We start from the raw sequence: 15,545 nt of genomic DNA on the forward strand, positions 1-15,545 counted from the left end.
GGCAGCGTGGTTAATACCAATAGAAACTGTGCGTACTGCTATTGATCAATGTCCGAATCGTTTGAGGGCTTGTGTAAAAGCAAAAGATGACCATTTCGAATCAAATTTTGTATAACACCCATTTAATATATGAATTATTAAATAAACTTAACTTTATTAAAAATGTACTATAGTTTCATTTTTATAACGGCCTGAACTTGTAACAAAACTTATGGCAGAACAAAGTACCAGATACTCGTATATGTACATCTAAGGCGTTCTTTATTTTGATTCTTCGCTAACGATTTGACACACTTTAATTGATGAATAGGCGCTGGCCGGACATTGAGTAGACTCGTTTTTCGTATAGTATTTAGTGCTAATTTAGCGGTTAAACAGACATCGAATATTTTGTCACACTACATAATTGTTAGACCTACTATAAGACATAAAGAACCAGACTACAAATTCTAACCTATCATCAGAAAGTCAAATGAGCTAATGAGTTTCAAACTGACCATATATAGGATGTAGGCATCGCTGAATTCTAGGATTGTCTATTCTCAATGATGTTTACCAAGTTTAACTTTCTTTTGTTGTTGAGCTGGATAAATTGGTTTGTGTGAAATACTTGATAATTTCCATAGCGATATTTTAAAATAGCTTAAATAAACTGAATCATCTTATCAATTATTATTCAATAATCGAAACACTTTGAGTTATTTCACTAACTTTTTCGAGAATCCATGTTGTGGTCTATCTCAAACAATAGGTAATAATATCTGGAGCTTCAAATTACCGTTAAATAGTGTCAAATTACATGCAGAAAATGTTGCTATAATTTAAAATATCTATTTAAATTAAGTCGACTTAAGCTCTTTTAACATAATGCCACAGATTTCATTATCACATTTTTATGCCATATTTATCTCGAAGTTGAAAATTACATTTATTCGAGCGGCAAAATGCAAATAACACTTTATTTGCCGACAGCATTCGCTCTTCACATTTAACACATGTACTCTTAGCTACTCATAGTCTATATTATATTTACGCGTAGCTACGAACTACGTAGTATAACCAAATAGGCATATCGCTCGCGAATTTCTTTATTTGTATTTTAAAAACAAAACGTTTACTCAGTTGGTTTTCGAAACAGCGCGGAGAGCAAGTGCGCCGCGATAAGTGCTATGCAGAAATTATGACTGATCGAGCGTACAAAACAGCTGTCGGTTTTCAGTTTTGAAGCAGCGTCTTTACCGTTGAGTATACTTGAACGAGTGCTTAATATTTGTATACTAGATCTGCGGATCGATTATTAGCGTGTTTTTCTTGTTTCTTGTTTTTGTTTTTATTATTTATTATTATTTTTTTTTTTTGAGAGGAATCGACCTAAAACTGTCTGCATCAGAATTGATTGTTATTAATCGATAAATTTGTGCGCAGAAACTACTTGAAGTATGTCCAATATGGATTGGGTGTGGTGGAAGGATTGGTGGCGCGTCAAGCGGCTACGTAAGCGTTTGCGGCATGCCTTTGATGCGCGTGAACAACAACAAGCCGCTGAAAACGCTGAGGGCACACTAGCGTTCAAACATTGTCGTGTGTGTAATAAGGCGCTGCCGGATATTAGTGGCATTGCCGAGGCGGTTCGCCCATGTCGCCGTTGTCGGCGCAGACATTTGGCCGCCAATACGGTCGCGGCATGTGGCAGCGCTGTCGAACGCACGCCGACAGCAGCCAATCAGCCAGATGACTATGAAAATAATGGCTATTGTTTTGAAGATCATCCTGATGAGGATGAAGATGAGAAGTGCGGTGCGCACAATGATGTGCCACTCGGTGTTGGCTTCGATGACGTTAATTATTATTATGGGGAGGACGATGATGGCAGCTATGATAATATAGAGGACGATGACTTTTGCTATTGCGATGAGTGTTGGAATGTACGTATAGTGCCCAATATATATGAATACGTTGAAAGGCAGCTGACAAGTACATATATATATCATTTGTATTTATGTATAAATGCATAGATAACATTGCAATATAATTTATTTTTAATACGTTTTCATCAACATCCCAGTTTAGTGAATCTACAAATATATATGCTTATGTAGGACTTTGTAACCCCGCATGTTTACCTTTAATATATTTTATGTATATACATCTATACAGTTCTGTTCATAATTATAGCAGTGCGCACTTATAATTTTTATAACTAATTTATTTAAGAAGAAGTGTGTGTATACATATTAGTCAAATTTTTGTTTGTCCACTCCTACAAGCGGACACCCCCATAAGCGGACAAAAATTGTGGAACCGTCAGTGTACGTTTGTGGGAAGTCTCACTGTATTTTAAAAATAGTTTGAAATGTGCATTCATAAAAGTTGCAATGAAACAAACAAAAAGACATGTAAGTGTAATCAAGACATGAAAAAATTACAATTTTAAATATATTTTGTCAGTAAACTTTCTCATTATTAAATCAGATTTCGATTTGACTTAATAGAAATTTGAAAACGAATTTATAATTTCAAAAGTAAGGGCTTTTTGTGTTGATCAAGTTCCCGCCGAAGCTCCTTGCGGTGAACATCACTAAGCCTTGAAGATTCATCTAAAATCAATCGGACGAAAAAAATATTTTTATTAATAGATAATATACTGCCTGGTCGAAGCTTTTGTATTGTTTATATTAATTTTTTTGGACTTTCGGCAATGAATTAGCAAAAACTATTTACCAAACCAACTTCAAAATTTTCAGAAAATATTTCTAAGATATTAGACTAAAAAAAATGCAAAAAAAAAACGATATTTTGATAATTCTGACTACCTCTAACCATTTAATACACGAAAATAAAATATACAAATAATCTTAAAATAAAACAAACAAAAAATAATTTATAATCGGAAAGCCTTTTACGAAGAGGTGGTTAGCATCATGCGGAACTCCTTACATACAGGACATAAATTCAGTATATCGGAGTCGATTCAATAAGTAGGAGCTTAACCTGTTACTATGAGTAGTTGTTTGACTCCAACGATTCCATACACAGAAAGAGAGTCGATGAAGATTTTGATAGCTTCGCTGTGAATGGCGTTAAATGCCTATCTGAGATATCAAGAGACATCATGTAATTGAGCGGATTGACAGAAATTCCCACTGGTGGTTGGGCTGGTTTCAATATAGTTAAACAGTAGTGGGAAGAAGACATCACACATTGAAATTTAATTCTTCTTTATTTGAAGTTTTGATTTATGAAATTGATTTGAGGAATCTCTATTGTTTCGATCGAACCGATTTCCTATGCTGACAGTTCTATATTATATACATTTGTTGAAGTTCAAGTCAGGCTGAAGTTCAAGTTGACCTGCGCTCTTTATTGGCAACATTGTTTGAAAGAGCCATTTGTCTCACTAGAGGGCCGTTTTACTTGTATGCTACATTTCTTGCTACGCATTCGGAAGATTAACCTCTTCGGTTATATCGATAATTCTGGTCTATAAGTAAAGTACATCCCTAATAATTTACTTATGTTTTCTTCTCATTTAATTAATTTATTTTTTTTCATTAAAGTTCCTTCGGCGAAATTCGAGCATTACCTTTTATACAGTTACTTTAAGCTGAAACCCAATTTTAATTTAAGAAACTCTTTCAAATTATATCAGTGTATTGTATTAAGTTTGGGTTGGCCGTGCAGTGCTATTATTATGAACACAACTGTATATATAATAATACGTTCATACATAAGTATATATTCACGTACCGCTAAATAATTAAGTTTGAACTAGAAATGCAAGCAATTGAATTTATATCAGTTACGTTTTACAATGTGTCTAGTGACACACAGGCATATGTATATATATGCTACATACACACATACATATGTACATAATCATATTCATTCTACGTAAATTACTGAAACATGTTATAATTGTTTACACTTATAATTAGTTTGGCTTGTGAGAGTGTGTTGTGTGTATGAATGATAAATAAGTATATACTCTTAGATAGTGGCATTTCTTGGCTTCATCGCTGAATTTCTCGTTGAAAGTCAGGAAAACAAAAAAATAATTATGAATTCATGAATTGTTATGATCTTTGTTGTGATACTTAGAAGTCAAATTATGACGTTTAAAGCTCACATCAGCTGTTTCTAAGTAAACAAATAGATTTTTGTACATAAATTCTTACGTATATGTATATGCATATGTTTTTCCTGATATATATGTTTGTACAGATTTGTATATATATATACTAAGGTGCTAAGCTGTAGCAATGTTTAAGAATATGAAATATTTCTCATGATGTTTCAATTCTTTTAATAATATTGGTTTTTGATATTATATTATTAATATTGTTCGATCAGTTTCTATAGCAGCTATATGCCAAATTTCGTGAACATAATTTGTCAAATAAAAGAGTTTTCAATACAAGAACTTAATTTAGATCGTTCAGTTTATACAGCAGCTATTTGTTATAGATAGGTTTCGACAAATGAGCAGCTTCTTGGGGAAAAAAGTATGTATGCAAAATTTCAGATCGATATCTCAAAACGTGAGAACCTAATTCGCGTATATACAGGTAGACAGACGGACATGGCGACTAAGCTCTTCACGGTATAGAGTCTCCGACGTTTCCTTTTGGATGGCAAACTTAATATACCCCATTAGGGGTATAAAAAAAAGGCGAACTGCAAAAAAACAACTTTCTTTAACAATTTTTTCTCGAGCGCTTAAAATCGAAGTACTTAGTAATTTCCATGATTTTTATGTTGTTCGAGTTTTTAGATAATGTCGATAACAATAGCAATATAGATTACGCCACTTTTGTTTCGTTTCTTTAGTAGAGTACGTTTCTTTCGTGTTCAAGCCAAGAAAGAAGGATAGCTGTCAAAAAAAGCGCAATTATTTCACTTTTATGGCTAGCTTTGATAGTTTAATGGGTACATAAACAAATTGTCATATTTGGAGTGGAAACCATCTCTAAATATGCTTTCCACGCCTCTTGGCATCCAGAAAATGAAGTCTGGTGAGATTCTTTGAATGAAGATGGTATTGACGTGATCATTAATAATAAACGCTATAGACAAATAATTCCCGATTCTTAAGATCTCCAGGTCAATATCAACTGCTTCAGTGCTTAGAAGATGGTTTTCAGTTCAATTACTTGAATGTGGATACTTGTATACATATGTATATACACGAAGTATGGCATTCAGTGTTTCTTAAACAGATTTCCGGCATAAATATTTAAGTTATTTAAATACCTATCTTAAATATATATATATTTTTTTGTAAAATATTTTGAATTGAGTGAAATAAATTTAAAAAAATTTTGTTTTATAAAAATTTATATTTTAAATTTGGTTAAAAAATGGAATTTAAAATTTACTCAGCTTCGACTTGGCTTGTGCTTCCGCTAAGGAAATGGGAATTCTTTAACACGAAGAAATTTGTTAAATGCTACAGTAATTATTTAAATAACATCATATAAATAAATAAATATTTTTTAAATTAAAGCCAATGTGTTTTTATTGGGTTTTTTAATAGAACTTATAAACTCTTATAGAGAAGTACCTAATTCAATATTGCATTGGCTTGTACGCTGCTTGCATTTATTTTAATGAAATTTCGTTTAAGTAAATAACAAATATTGCAAGCAATAATTTTCCAGCTTAATGGCTTACTGATTGCAGTGAAATAATAAAAATTATATTATTAAAATTATAATTTTGTTTTAATTTTAGTTGGCAATCATCGATAGTTGCTGTTGAATAAAAAACCAGCCATATAAATTTCAAATGTTATACAAAAAAATTTATTGTTTATTTCAAAAGGGGGACGGCGAGAGCAATGACGGCATGGATTCGGATTGTAGCACCTGTTCGAATCCTGGGAAACAAGTGGTTGTAGGTATTTGCGCCATGGCTAAAAAGACGCAATCCAAGCCGATGAAAGAGATCTTAACACGCTTGCAAGAATTTGAATTCATCAAAATGCTTATATTTTCCGAAGATGTCATTTTGAAGGTGAGTATATGCTAACTATAAACTGATAACTATGAAGCGCTCACTGTAATAATTGTAAATTGTTTCTAAATTAATAATTATACAAATTTTCACACTTTAGGAACCGGTAGAAAATTGGCCTTTGTGCGATTGTCTCATCTCGTTTCATTCGAAGGGCTTCCCATTGGAGAAAGCCATACAATATGCGCAATTACGCAAACCCTACGTGCTCAACAACTTACACATGCAATATGATATACAAGACCGACGCCGTGTCTATGCTATACTGGAGAAGGAAGGCATTGAAATACCACGTTATGCGGTTTTAGATCGTGACTCACCAGACCCAAAACGTAAGTCAATAACTTTCTTGCTAAAACGCAGTTAAAAATTAAATTCTTTCGAAAAATTAGAACACGAGCTCATTGAGTCTGAGGATCACGTTGAGGTGAATGGTATTATTTTCAATAAACCATTTGTGGAGAAGCCCGTATCAGCTGAGGATCACAATATCTACATTTACTATCCCACTTCGGCAGGTGGCGGCAGTCAGCGTCTCTTCAGAAAGGTGCTGTGACAATTGGGCACATGCGTAAAGCAAGCTAACTATATACTCACTTATATTTACAGATTGGCAGTCGCAGCAGCGTTTATTCACCAGAATCGCGCGTGCGCAAAACCGGTTCATTCATCTATGAAGATTTCATGCCCACTGATGGTATGTATTCGTACTCCTTTAACAATTTTGTTCTAGCGAAATTTGTTCCTTGCGCCAAAAACCAAAAAAATGCACTAATTTTCTTCTGATACGTTTAGCCCATCGTTCGCATTTGATTTTATTGCGAATACCATACTGTACTGAATTGATTTTGTTTATATTTTGCGATTTTTAGCAACGCATTTAAATTTGGTTTTTGAGAAATTATATTTGGTATATCTTCACGGGCATTCGTAAGTGGTTTGATTGCTTAACTTTATTTTTAAATACGCTTATATATTTGAAAAATTTATATCAACACATGTAGTATTTGTGTCATAGCAATACCGTTGTTTGTATGAATCATGAATCTCCATACAATTTTTAAAATTTTTTTTGAATCTTATAAGAATAATTGGTGAGTTCAAAAATTATAACGTTTTTTTTTCCAACCATCAAATTACTCGTATAATCACCCGCATAAATTCATCTTTATTAAATATACGAGTGTACATATACGTGTACACCATTTTGTTGCATGTATTCTTCATCATTACCGTTAATATTTTAAGAAAATGACAATTTTCGTGTTATGCATTTTAAAACATTTCTCAGTCAACTTAAATAGATGGTCAATATAGCCATTTTGCATTTAGTTGTACCTATTAAAGCCACAATTGTTTTTTGGAACCACTTCGAATTTCAATATTCAGAACTCTATTTCCACTATATCCACCAATAATTTCTGGCACTTTGCCGACACACTTCCAAGTGATTTTGATTGTGTTCAATTTAATCACAGCCAATATTTTCTTAGCCGACTTCTATTAATGTCATATTTAGCTTTACTTTTCCAGACAAATAAGTGTTAATTCTTTCGACTTCATACTGTTCTGTTTTGAAATAAGTTTTAATAGAGAAAGGGGAAAAAAACTTAACTCTCATTTTCATACAGAAACTATTTTCTTAACCGAATAAAATAACTTATGTATATCGGTGTATGCATATATGAGTTAGAATAACTTAAAGATTATTCCAGTATTTTCAAGTTGCGGCTTCATAGCTCTTAAATATAATATTTTTTTGCTTTTAGCGCCAAAGAACTTTTAAAAATCCAGTAAAATACTTAAATACGCAAAAGAATGAAACAAGTAAGGGAGTACTAAATTCGGATGCAACTGAAGATTAAATAAATTGTAAAAATTTAGCAACGATTATATATTTTGAAATTTTAAAACATAAAATAATTGTCGTTCGAGAGCAGTATTATTTATTACTTAAAGTTTTGAAACGGTTGCTCTGTTTTGAGTACAAAATTATTTTATGGGAATCGCTTACTTATATTCGTTAATATACTACAGCCTGTCCATCCATTTGAAAGTCCACTGTTCAGATGGAAAGCAGAAAACTCTTAGCACCGATTTTTTTTTTGATTTTTGGCACCAAATTATGATTTAATCTCACTTAATAAAAACTAAATACTTAATACTACTTACGCATTAGTTATACTGTTTATAACTTAACGACTGAACCGATTTTGACAATCTCAAATTTTCGCTTATAGCAAATTTTTGTCACATTTAGTATCATCGCACATACATTCTTACACAAATCTGTCAGACATATGTATATGTATGTACATAACATTGATTTTTTTATGTACTATAAACAATTCGTTAATTAAAAAAATTGGAGTGATTCGTTTCAGTTGCTATTCATTGCTCATCAGCTCAGGCGTCTTCTATACTCTTTATAGCACCTGCAAGATCGACTAAGAATCCAGCATTACTTTTAAAACTTAGTATACTTTTCAGGCACGGACGTTAAGGTATACACAGTCGGACCAGATTATGCACATGCCGAGGCCCGTAAGTCTCCAGCACTGGATGGAAAAGTGGAGCGCGACAGCGAGGGCAAGGAGATACGCTATCCGGTTATATTAAATAATGCTGAGAAGCTCATCTCACGCAAAGTTTGTTTGGCTTTTAAACAGACAGTCTGCGGCTTCGACTTGCTACGGTGTGTATGGTATTAAAAAGTATTTTATAATATGATTTTGCTAATGCATTGTGTTTTCTTTATAACTACACAGCGCCAATGGAAAATCCTATGTTTGTGACGTGAATGGCTTCAGCTTCGTTAAGAACTCGAACAAGTATTACGATGATTGCGCCAAAATACTGGGCAATATGATATTGCGTGAACTCACGCCCACCTTGCATATACCATGGCTTGTGCCCTTTCAACTAGATGATCCACCCATTGTGCCCACCACTTTCGGCAAGATGATGGAATTGCGTTGCGTAGTCGCGGTCATAAGACACGGCGACCGCACGCCTAAGCAAAAGATGAAGCTCGAAGTGCGGCATCCCAAGTAATATTCGTTGATATTTAAATTTGATTTTATGTAAAGCATATAATAAACGTTTATTTGCAGATTTTTCGAGATATTTGAGAAGTACGACGGCTACAAGGATGGTCACGTTAAGTTGAAGCGTCCGAAACAATTGCAAGAGATTTTAGATATTGCCAGATATCTGCTATCTGAAATACAAAGCAAGTCAGCCGATGCGGAGATACAAGAGAAGGAGAGCAAATTAGAACAATTGAAAAATGTGCTGGAAATGTAAGTGTATGTGCGTAGTATTTTATGTATTTAAGCACTATTTTTCTTTTAAAAAATTAGGTATGGACACTTCTCTGGCATAAATCGCAAAGTTCAAATGAAATACCAACCGAAGGGTCGACCGCGTGGCTCTAGCTCTGATGACGGTAATACTTAAACAATATATCATTTTTTTGCCATAAATTCATTTGCATATTTTCGAAACAGCTAGAATTTCAATGTATCTATGAAATTTTTTCAATGTACTAAAGATAATAAGTTTCTAGTACATATTTTAATGATCCATAACTTGGGGCTTGTTTAGATAAGATGTGAATATGTATTGTGAAATCAATCCAATCCAAGCATCTTATGAATGCTTAAAACCATTTCCCTCATGTGTGAAAATGGCGCAATGTTTTAAGTTGATGAAATTCCCTGTGCCTCTGACACCTCTATCTACTGAGCCACTGTACATCACTAAATGTTGTTTGGCGAAGTCCAGTCATTTGTAGCCAATACCTAATACTCTTTTCCCCTTTTCCTTTCGGAACTCTTCTGTAATGGTTGTGGATCCACTTGGTGGCCTCCTGCTATATAATTTTTTATTACTATATGTATTATCTTTATCTATAGTATATAACTTTTTGGTTATTATAGACTTGTTTTATTGTATTTAATATTCGTTTTAAAATCATTTTTTTTATTTTTGCTTATTAAAATTAATATTAATATACTCGTTTTCTTGTTACACTTTTTCACGTAATATTTTAATTTTAATTTTGATTTTTTCTTAACATCCTTTGCAATCATTTATACTTTGAAGTAGATGCACCGAAAGAGCCGTCATTAGTTTTGATCTTAAAATGGGGTGGTGAGTTAACGCCTGCTGGTCGCATACAAGCGGAGGAATTGGGACGCATATTCCGTTGCATGTATCCTGGCGGTCAGGGTCGACAAGACTATTCGGGCACACAAGGCTTGGGACTGTTGAGGTACTGTGGAGTTTGCCATGATTTTTTTTTTTTACACTAAAACATTTATAACATTTATAGATTGCACTCCACATTTCGCCATGACTTGAAAATATATGCTTCCGATGAAGGTCGTGTGCAAATGACTGCAGCCGCTTTTGCTAAAGGTCTGCTAGCGTTAGAAGGAGAGCTCACACCGATATTGGTGCAGATGGTGAAGAGTGCTAATACGAACGGGCTGCTGGATAATGATTGTGACTCCAGTAAATACCAAAATCTGTAAGTAACATGTTTTCGGATACATATTATACAAAACAAAAAAAATTTAACTTCAGCTGCACCAAAGCTATAATACCCTTCACAAATAAAAAAGTTTACATGCAAGAACTTGATTTTGATCGGTCAGTATGTATGACAGCTATATATTTTTTCGGAGATTGTACCGTTGCTTGACAATAACCTGTGCAAAATTTCGAGAAGATATCACGTTGGATAAAAAAGTTTTCCAAATAAGAACTTGATTTTGATCGTTCAATTGGTATGTCAGCTATATACCTTAAAAAATCTTTTTTTTTTCTCGTGGTTATTCTTAAATCATCTTTTACTTTCGGTCTATACTGTTACAATTCGTAGTTTCATTTTGCTAATCTGCAATGTTTCTTTCAGTGCGAAGCAACGTCTGCACGATTTGATGCGCGTAGACCGCGAATTTACACTCGAAGACCGTGAGGTGATTAATCCGTGTAATAGTATTTCCATTAATCAAGCCTTGGACTTTGTCAAAAATCCTGTGGAATGTTGCAATCACGTGCACAAGCTAATCAAAGAATTGTTAACCATTATAAGTGTAAAGAAAGAAGATCCCAAAACTAAAGACGCTATATTGTACCATGGCGAAACATGGGATTTGATGGCGCGACGTTGGGAGAAAATTGAAAAGGATTTCAGCACAAAATCTAAACAGTACGACATTTCAAAAGTACCGGACATTTACGATTGCATCAAATACGACTTGCAACACAATCAACACACGCTGCAATACGATCAGGCGGAAGAATTGTATATATACGCTAAGTACCTGGCAGATATTGTCATACCACAAGAGTACGGTTCCACTGTGCAAGAGAAGTTGGCCATTGGTCAGGGTATCTGTACGCCGTTGCTGAAAAAAATTAAAGCCGATTTGCAGCGCAATATCGAAGAAGTGGGCGATGAGTCAGTAAATAGACTAAATCCACATTACAGTCACGGTGTCGCCAGTCCGGGTCGTCACGTACGCACACGCTTGTATTTCACCAGTGAAAGTCATGTACACTCATTGTTAACAGTTCTGCGTTATGGCGGTTTGCTGAATGTGTTAAATGATGAACAGTGGCGCCGTGCAATGGATTACATTTCAATGGTGTCGGAGTTGAATTACATGTCACAGGTTGTGATAATGCTCTACGAGGATCCCACCAAAGATCCCACATCAGAAGAACGCTTCCACGTGGAACTACATTTTAGTCCGGGTGTTAATTGTTGTGTGCAGAAAAACTTGCCACCAGGTCCAGGCTTTCGGCCACACTCGCGCAATGATTCTGGCAATCCCAAGCAAATGGTTAGAAAAGAGCTCTTCGAAAACATATTGCTTTATCACATATAATTTTTTAATTTTATTTAAATAGGGTTCAAGTAATTCTTTTCTCAAAACTAATTCTGGTGGGGATGACGCAAATCCGCCGCGTATAGAGGAGGAAAACGATTCGGAGGATAGTCCTGTGAGGAGCCAATCAGACGTAAGCAACGCTTTACTGTTATTTTTGGTGTATTATAATATTTTATATATTGAAAGCAAGCTTTTATACAACAAAAATCACAAAATTCCTTAGGGCTACGATAAAGACACCCCACCGCATACTAAACATCTAAAATCGAAGCCCATACCAATCGGTGCGCACCATACGGTAAGCGGCCATGAAGCGGCGCACTTGGCAAAGCGTTTGAATGAAGAGTTGGCTTCCCAACAACACTCAATGGAATCTCAACGCCCCATTAGTCCCGATGCTGAGCCACGTTCACGTAGCTATGAACAACGCGATCAAAAGCGTGCTAAAGGTATGTGTCGTTTGGTATGTAAACAATTTTACGTTGTTGCTGCTGCGTTTGAGTACGTCTCCTGTTTTGCTTTTCAACAATTTGTTTCTTTTTTTTTAACAATTAACACATCATAGTCCACTATTAAGTTTTATGGACGGATTATGATTTCACACACACACACATACACACATATATTTTTCTTATATTTTTGCTCATTAACGTATTTCAAATAGCATGTGCCGGTCTATGTGGCGCTCCATTGGTCATATAATATAAACAAAGTGTTATTTTTATATGATTTAGTTTTTAAGTACACTTATTTTTTGCTGTCGGTTTATTATATTTTTTATGAGTAACAGTTGCAATCGAGTGTTAAGGATTAGATTAAATTAAGTTGAGTTTTTACGGTTTTTAGTAAGTTTTAGTTAGCTAACTAGTCTAAATATGGTATAACAAAGAAGAAGAAAGAAGTAATTTACTTTGTATAAAAAATATACTTAATATACGAGAAATCGTAGATAAAAAAAAATGTTAACATTGACTGCTATGGTATAATACCCTTCATAGGTCCATTTCTTACCTATAACATAAGATTGTATAAAAAGATATCTATATATATTATGATCGGTCAATTTGAATGACAGATATATAGTCCGATATGAACTATTTGTTGGAAGATTATAGCATTGGCTTGGACAAAAATCTATGCCAAATTTCATGAAGATATATTATCAAATAAAACTGTTTTCATATAAACATTTGATTTTGACAGGTCAGTTTGTATGACAGCTATATGCGTAGTATAGTGTCCCATCTAAACAATTTGTTCGGTGATCGTAGCATTGCCTTCGGTAGTATTCTATGTTAAATTTCGTTAGTATATATTGCAAATAAAAAGTTTTCCCATACAAGTACTTGTTTGTGATCCACCAGTTTATATAGCAGGTGTACCCTACAGTGGACCGATATGGGCGGCTCCGACAAACGAGCAGTTTATTGATGAGGAAAGGACGTATGCAAAATTTCATATCGACTGGCGGTACATACAGACATATAAACGGACATGACTAAACGAACTCAGCTCGTTGTGCTGATCATTTATCATTTATTTATAGGGTTTTTTCTGAGTGTCACAAACTTCGTAGCAAACTGTGATAACTTTATAGTATTTAATTTAGTCTGCCAAGAGCTTGTATTTTTATAAGGGCATAAGAGAGTAAAAATATATGCATCCAAATATGCTAGTAAATTTATTTATTAATTTAGTAAAAACACTACACATATATGTATATATTTTTTTAATGAAAAGAAAATACTTCATACAAGAACAGCTTATATTTATATATTCCTAATTATTTATATCATTTTTTACATTAATGCGATTTAAGTTATACATAAGCTAGACACAAACTCCACCTGCTTATTAAGTTTATATTAATTATGCATATGTTCTTTTATGCGCATTAATCATATTTAATTCAAATTTAAATTAACTAAATTACTCTCTTAATAACATAAAAACAATTCAATATATTTGTTTAAACTTTTTAACACAATGACAAAATTTTCGTATAAGCATCTGGCTGGGAATTTCCGTGTATTTGGCTGAAATTCGGTGTCGTCTTTTGCTGTCGTCTTTGAATACTGCTGTCATAAATATAAATATTTCTACAATCGACATACGAATAAGCGAACCAAAAAGCTAGACGCTGAGAAATGTTGTTAAGCTTTCACTCAAATGGAAAGTTATTTTGTATAAAACGAGAGCATTTTGTCTGATTCCTGCTAGTGGTAATGCCCAATGGTAGAAGTCGTAGAAAATGTTAAATGACTGCGTGGTAGTAGCATCGTAGTCATTCCCCACATTTGGCAGCGTCTGGCTTTTGGCTTTGGCTATGTATGTTTTGACCTCTCTTTGTGTTCTGTGTATTTAATATATAAGTTATTCAATTTCTTGGTTTTTAACATTTTCTATACAGTTGTGTATTTAGGTACACTTCTTCTAATTCTTGAAATTTGTTTTTCTTACAACTATGTGATATTCATAAATTCTCGAGCTCAAGGTGCACAAGAGTAATAGCAATGTTTATTGATGTACGTATGGTTTTCCTTTGTGCACACATACTCTTATGTACATAACTGTGTTTTTTTTTTTATATACCCGTGTGTGCGCTTGTGGGTTGATATTTAAGTTAATAAAGTCATAAATTACTTTCAGCCTTTGAACAACGTTTCATTTAGCTCATGTGTATTATTTCTGTGATGCAAAAATCTTAAAAACAAATTCATTTCAGAGAGTAAGCAATCTATATACTTATACTATGGTGAAATGCCAATAATTATTGGATCATTAGTAAACAATCCAATTACTATTAGTAAACAATCCAATCTTAATGCCTAGTAAGATTAATTAAATATAATTAAAAATAATAAAAAATTATTAACATCAAATTTTCAAATATTTACAATTGTTTAAAAAGTTGAAAAATATCATGTAACAAGAATAAGTCTAAATAAAGGAAAAAGTTTAATAAAATTAGAAAACATTACCCTTCACAAATACAAAAGATTCCATAAAAGAACTTGATTTTGATCGGTCAGTTTGTATGGCATGCTATAATGGTCCGATCTAAACAATTTTTCAGAGATTATAGCATTGCCTTGGACGATAATCTAGCAAGTAAATCTACAACTTTGAAAAAGTGATATTCTAATTTCCACTCTAAAAGATGTCTAGCTGATTTCCATAAAAACATTCCTTTAAAAGTTATACGCAGTCAAAGTTATATGTCAAATGTACTGAGCATTCATACAAGTGATTTATAGCTTCTTTGTTGCTCATACGACAACGGTGTACTGTATGAATACAGTACATTTAATGCATAACTTTAACTGCGTATAACTCTTAAATGAATATTTTTATGAAAAAAATTATCAAGCCTTTTTTGTAAAGCGGAATTTTGTATTCGAATATTATTTTTTTAAAGTTGTAAGTTTACTAGTTTTAAAGATAAAAAATCTATTGTAAAAGATCAAAAAAGCCCATATTAAATAAATGGGAAAAGTAAAATGATAAACTCGGCACGGCACGGTTTAAATAGAAAGTAAAGAGCTTGTTTACGTTGGAATCTTTTTAGGGCATAAACTGAACCTTAAGGAACCGTTAGCACAAAAAAATAAAGTTGAGAAATAACGGATA

The 15,545-nt window shown here is 33.4% G+C and overlaps 1 protein-coding gene across 13 annotated transcripts in view; it reads left to right on the forward strand.

The window, feature by feature from the left end:
- The window catches only part of l(1)G0196 (inositol hexakisphosphate and diphosphoinositol-pentakisphosphate kinase), a 38,562-nt gene that overhangs the window by 14,223 nt on the left and 8,794 nt on the right, over positions 1-15,545 (forward strand). For 4 of the 13 annotated variants that reach the window (XM_036371203.2, XM_070110748.1, XM_070110747.1 and 1 more), the window contains 13 exons: positions 5,821-6,012; positions 6,113-6,344; positions 6,405-6,559; positions 6,622-6,709; positions 8,491-8,707; positions 8,781-9,062; positions 9,126-9,314; positions 9,375-9,460; positions 10,120-10,288; positions 10,349-10,546; positions 10,934-11,867; positions 11,935-12,045; positions 12,139-12,364. In XM_036371203.2, coding sequence (XP_036227096.2) covers positions 5,821-6,012; positions 6,113-6,344; positions 6,405-6,559; positions 6,622-6,709; positions 8,491-8,707; positions 8,781-9,062; positions 9,126-9,314; positions 9,375-9,460; positions 10,120-10,288; positions 10,349-10,546; positions 10,934-11,867; positions 11,935-12,045; positions 12,139-12,364 — 3,079 coding nt within the window. Of the gene's footprint in view, positions 1-1,173; positions 1,926-5,820; positions 6,013-6,112; positions 6,345-6,404; positions 6,560-6,621; positions 6,710-8,490; positions 8,708-8,780; positions 9,063-9,125; positions 9,315-9,374; positions 9,461-10,119; positions 10,289-10,348; positions 10,547-10,933; positions 11,868-11,934; positions 12,046-12,138; positions 12,365-15,545 lie in introns of those variants that run through there. The other 9 variants (XM_014229892.3, XM_014229889.3, XM_036371192.2 and 6 more) reach the window with 8 other exon arrangements.

Source organism: Bactrocera oleae, chromosome 5 (genome assembly GCF_042242935.1).
Source record: "Bactrocera oleae isolate idBacOlea1 chromosome 5, idBacOlea1, whole genome shotgun sequence".
NCBI lineage: Eukaryota > Metazoa > Arthropoda > Insecta > Diptera > Tephritidae > Bactrocera > Bactrocera oleae.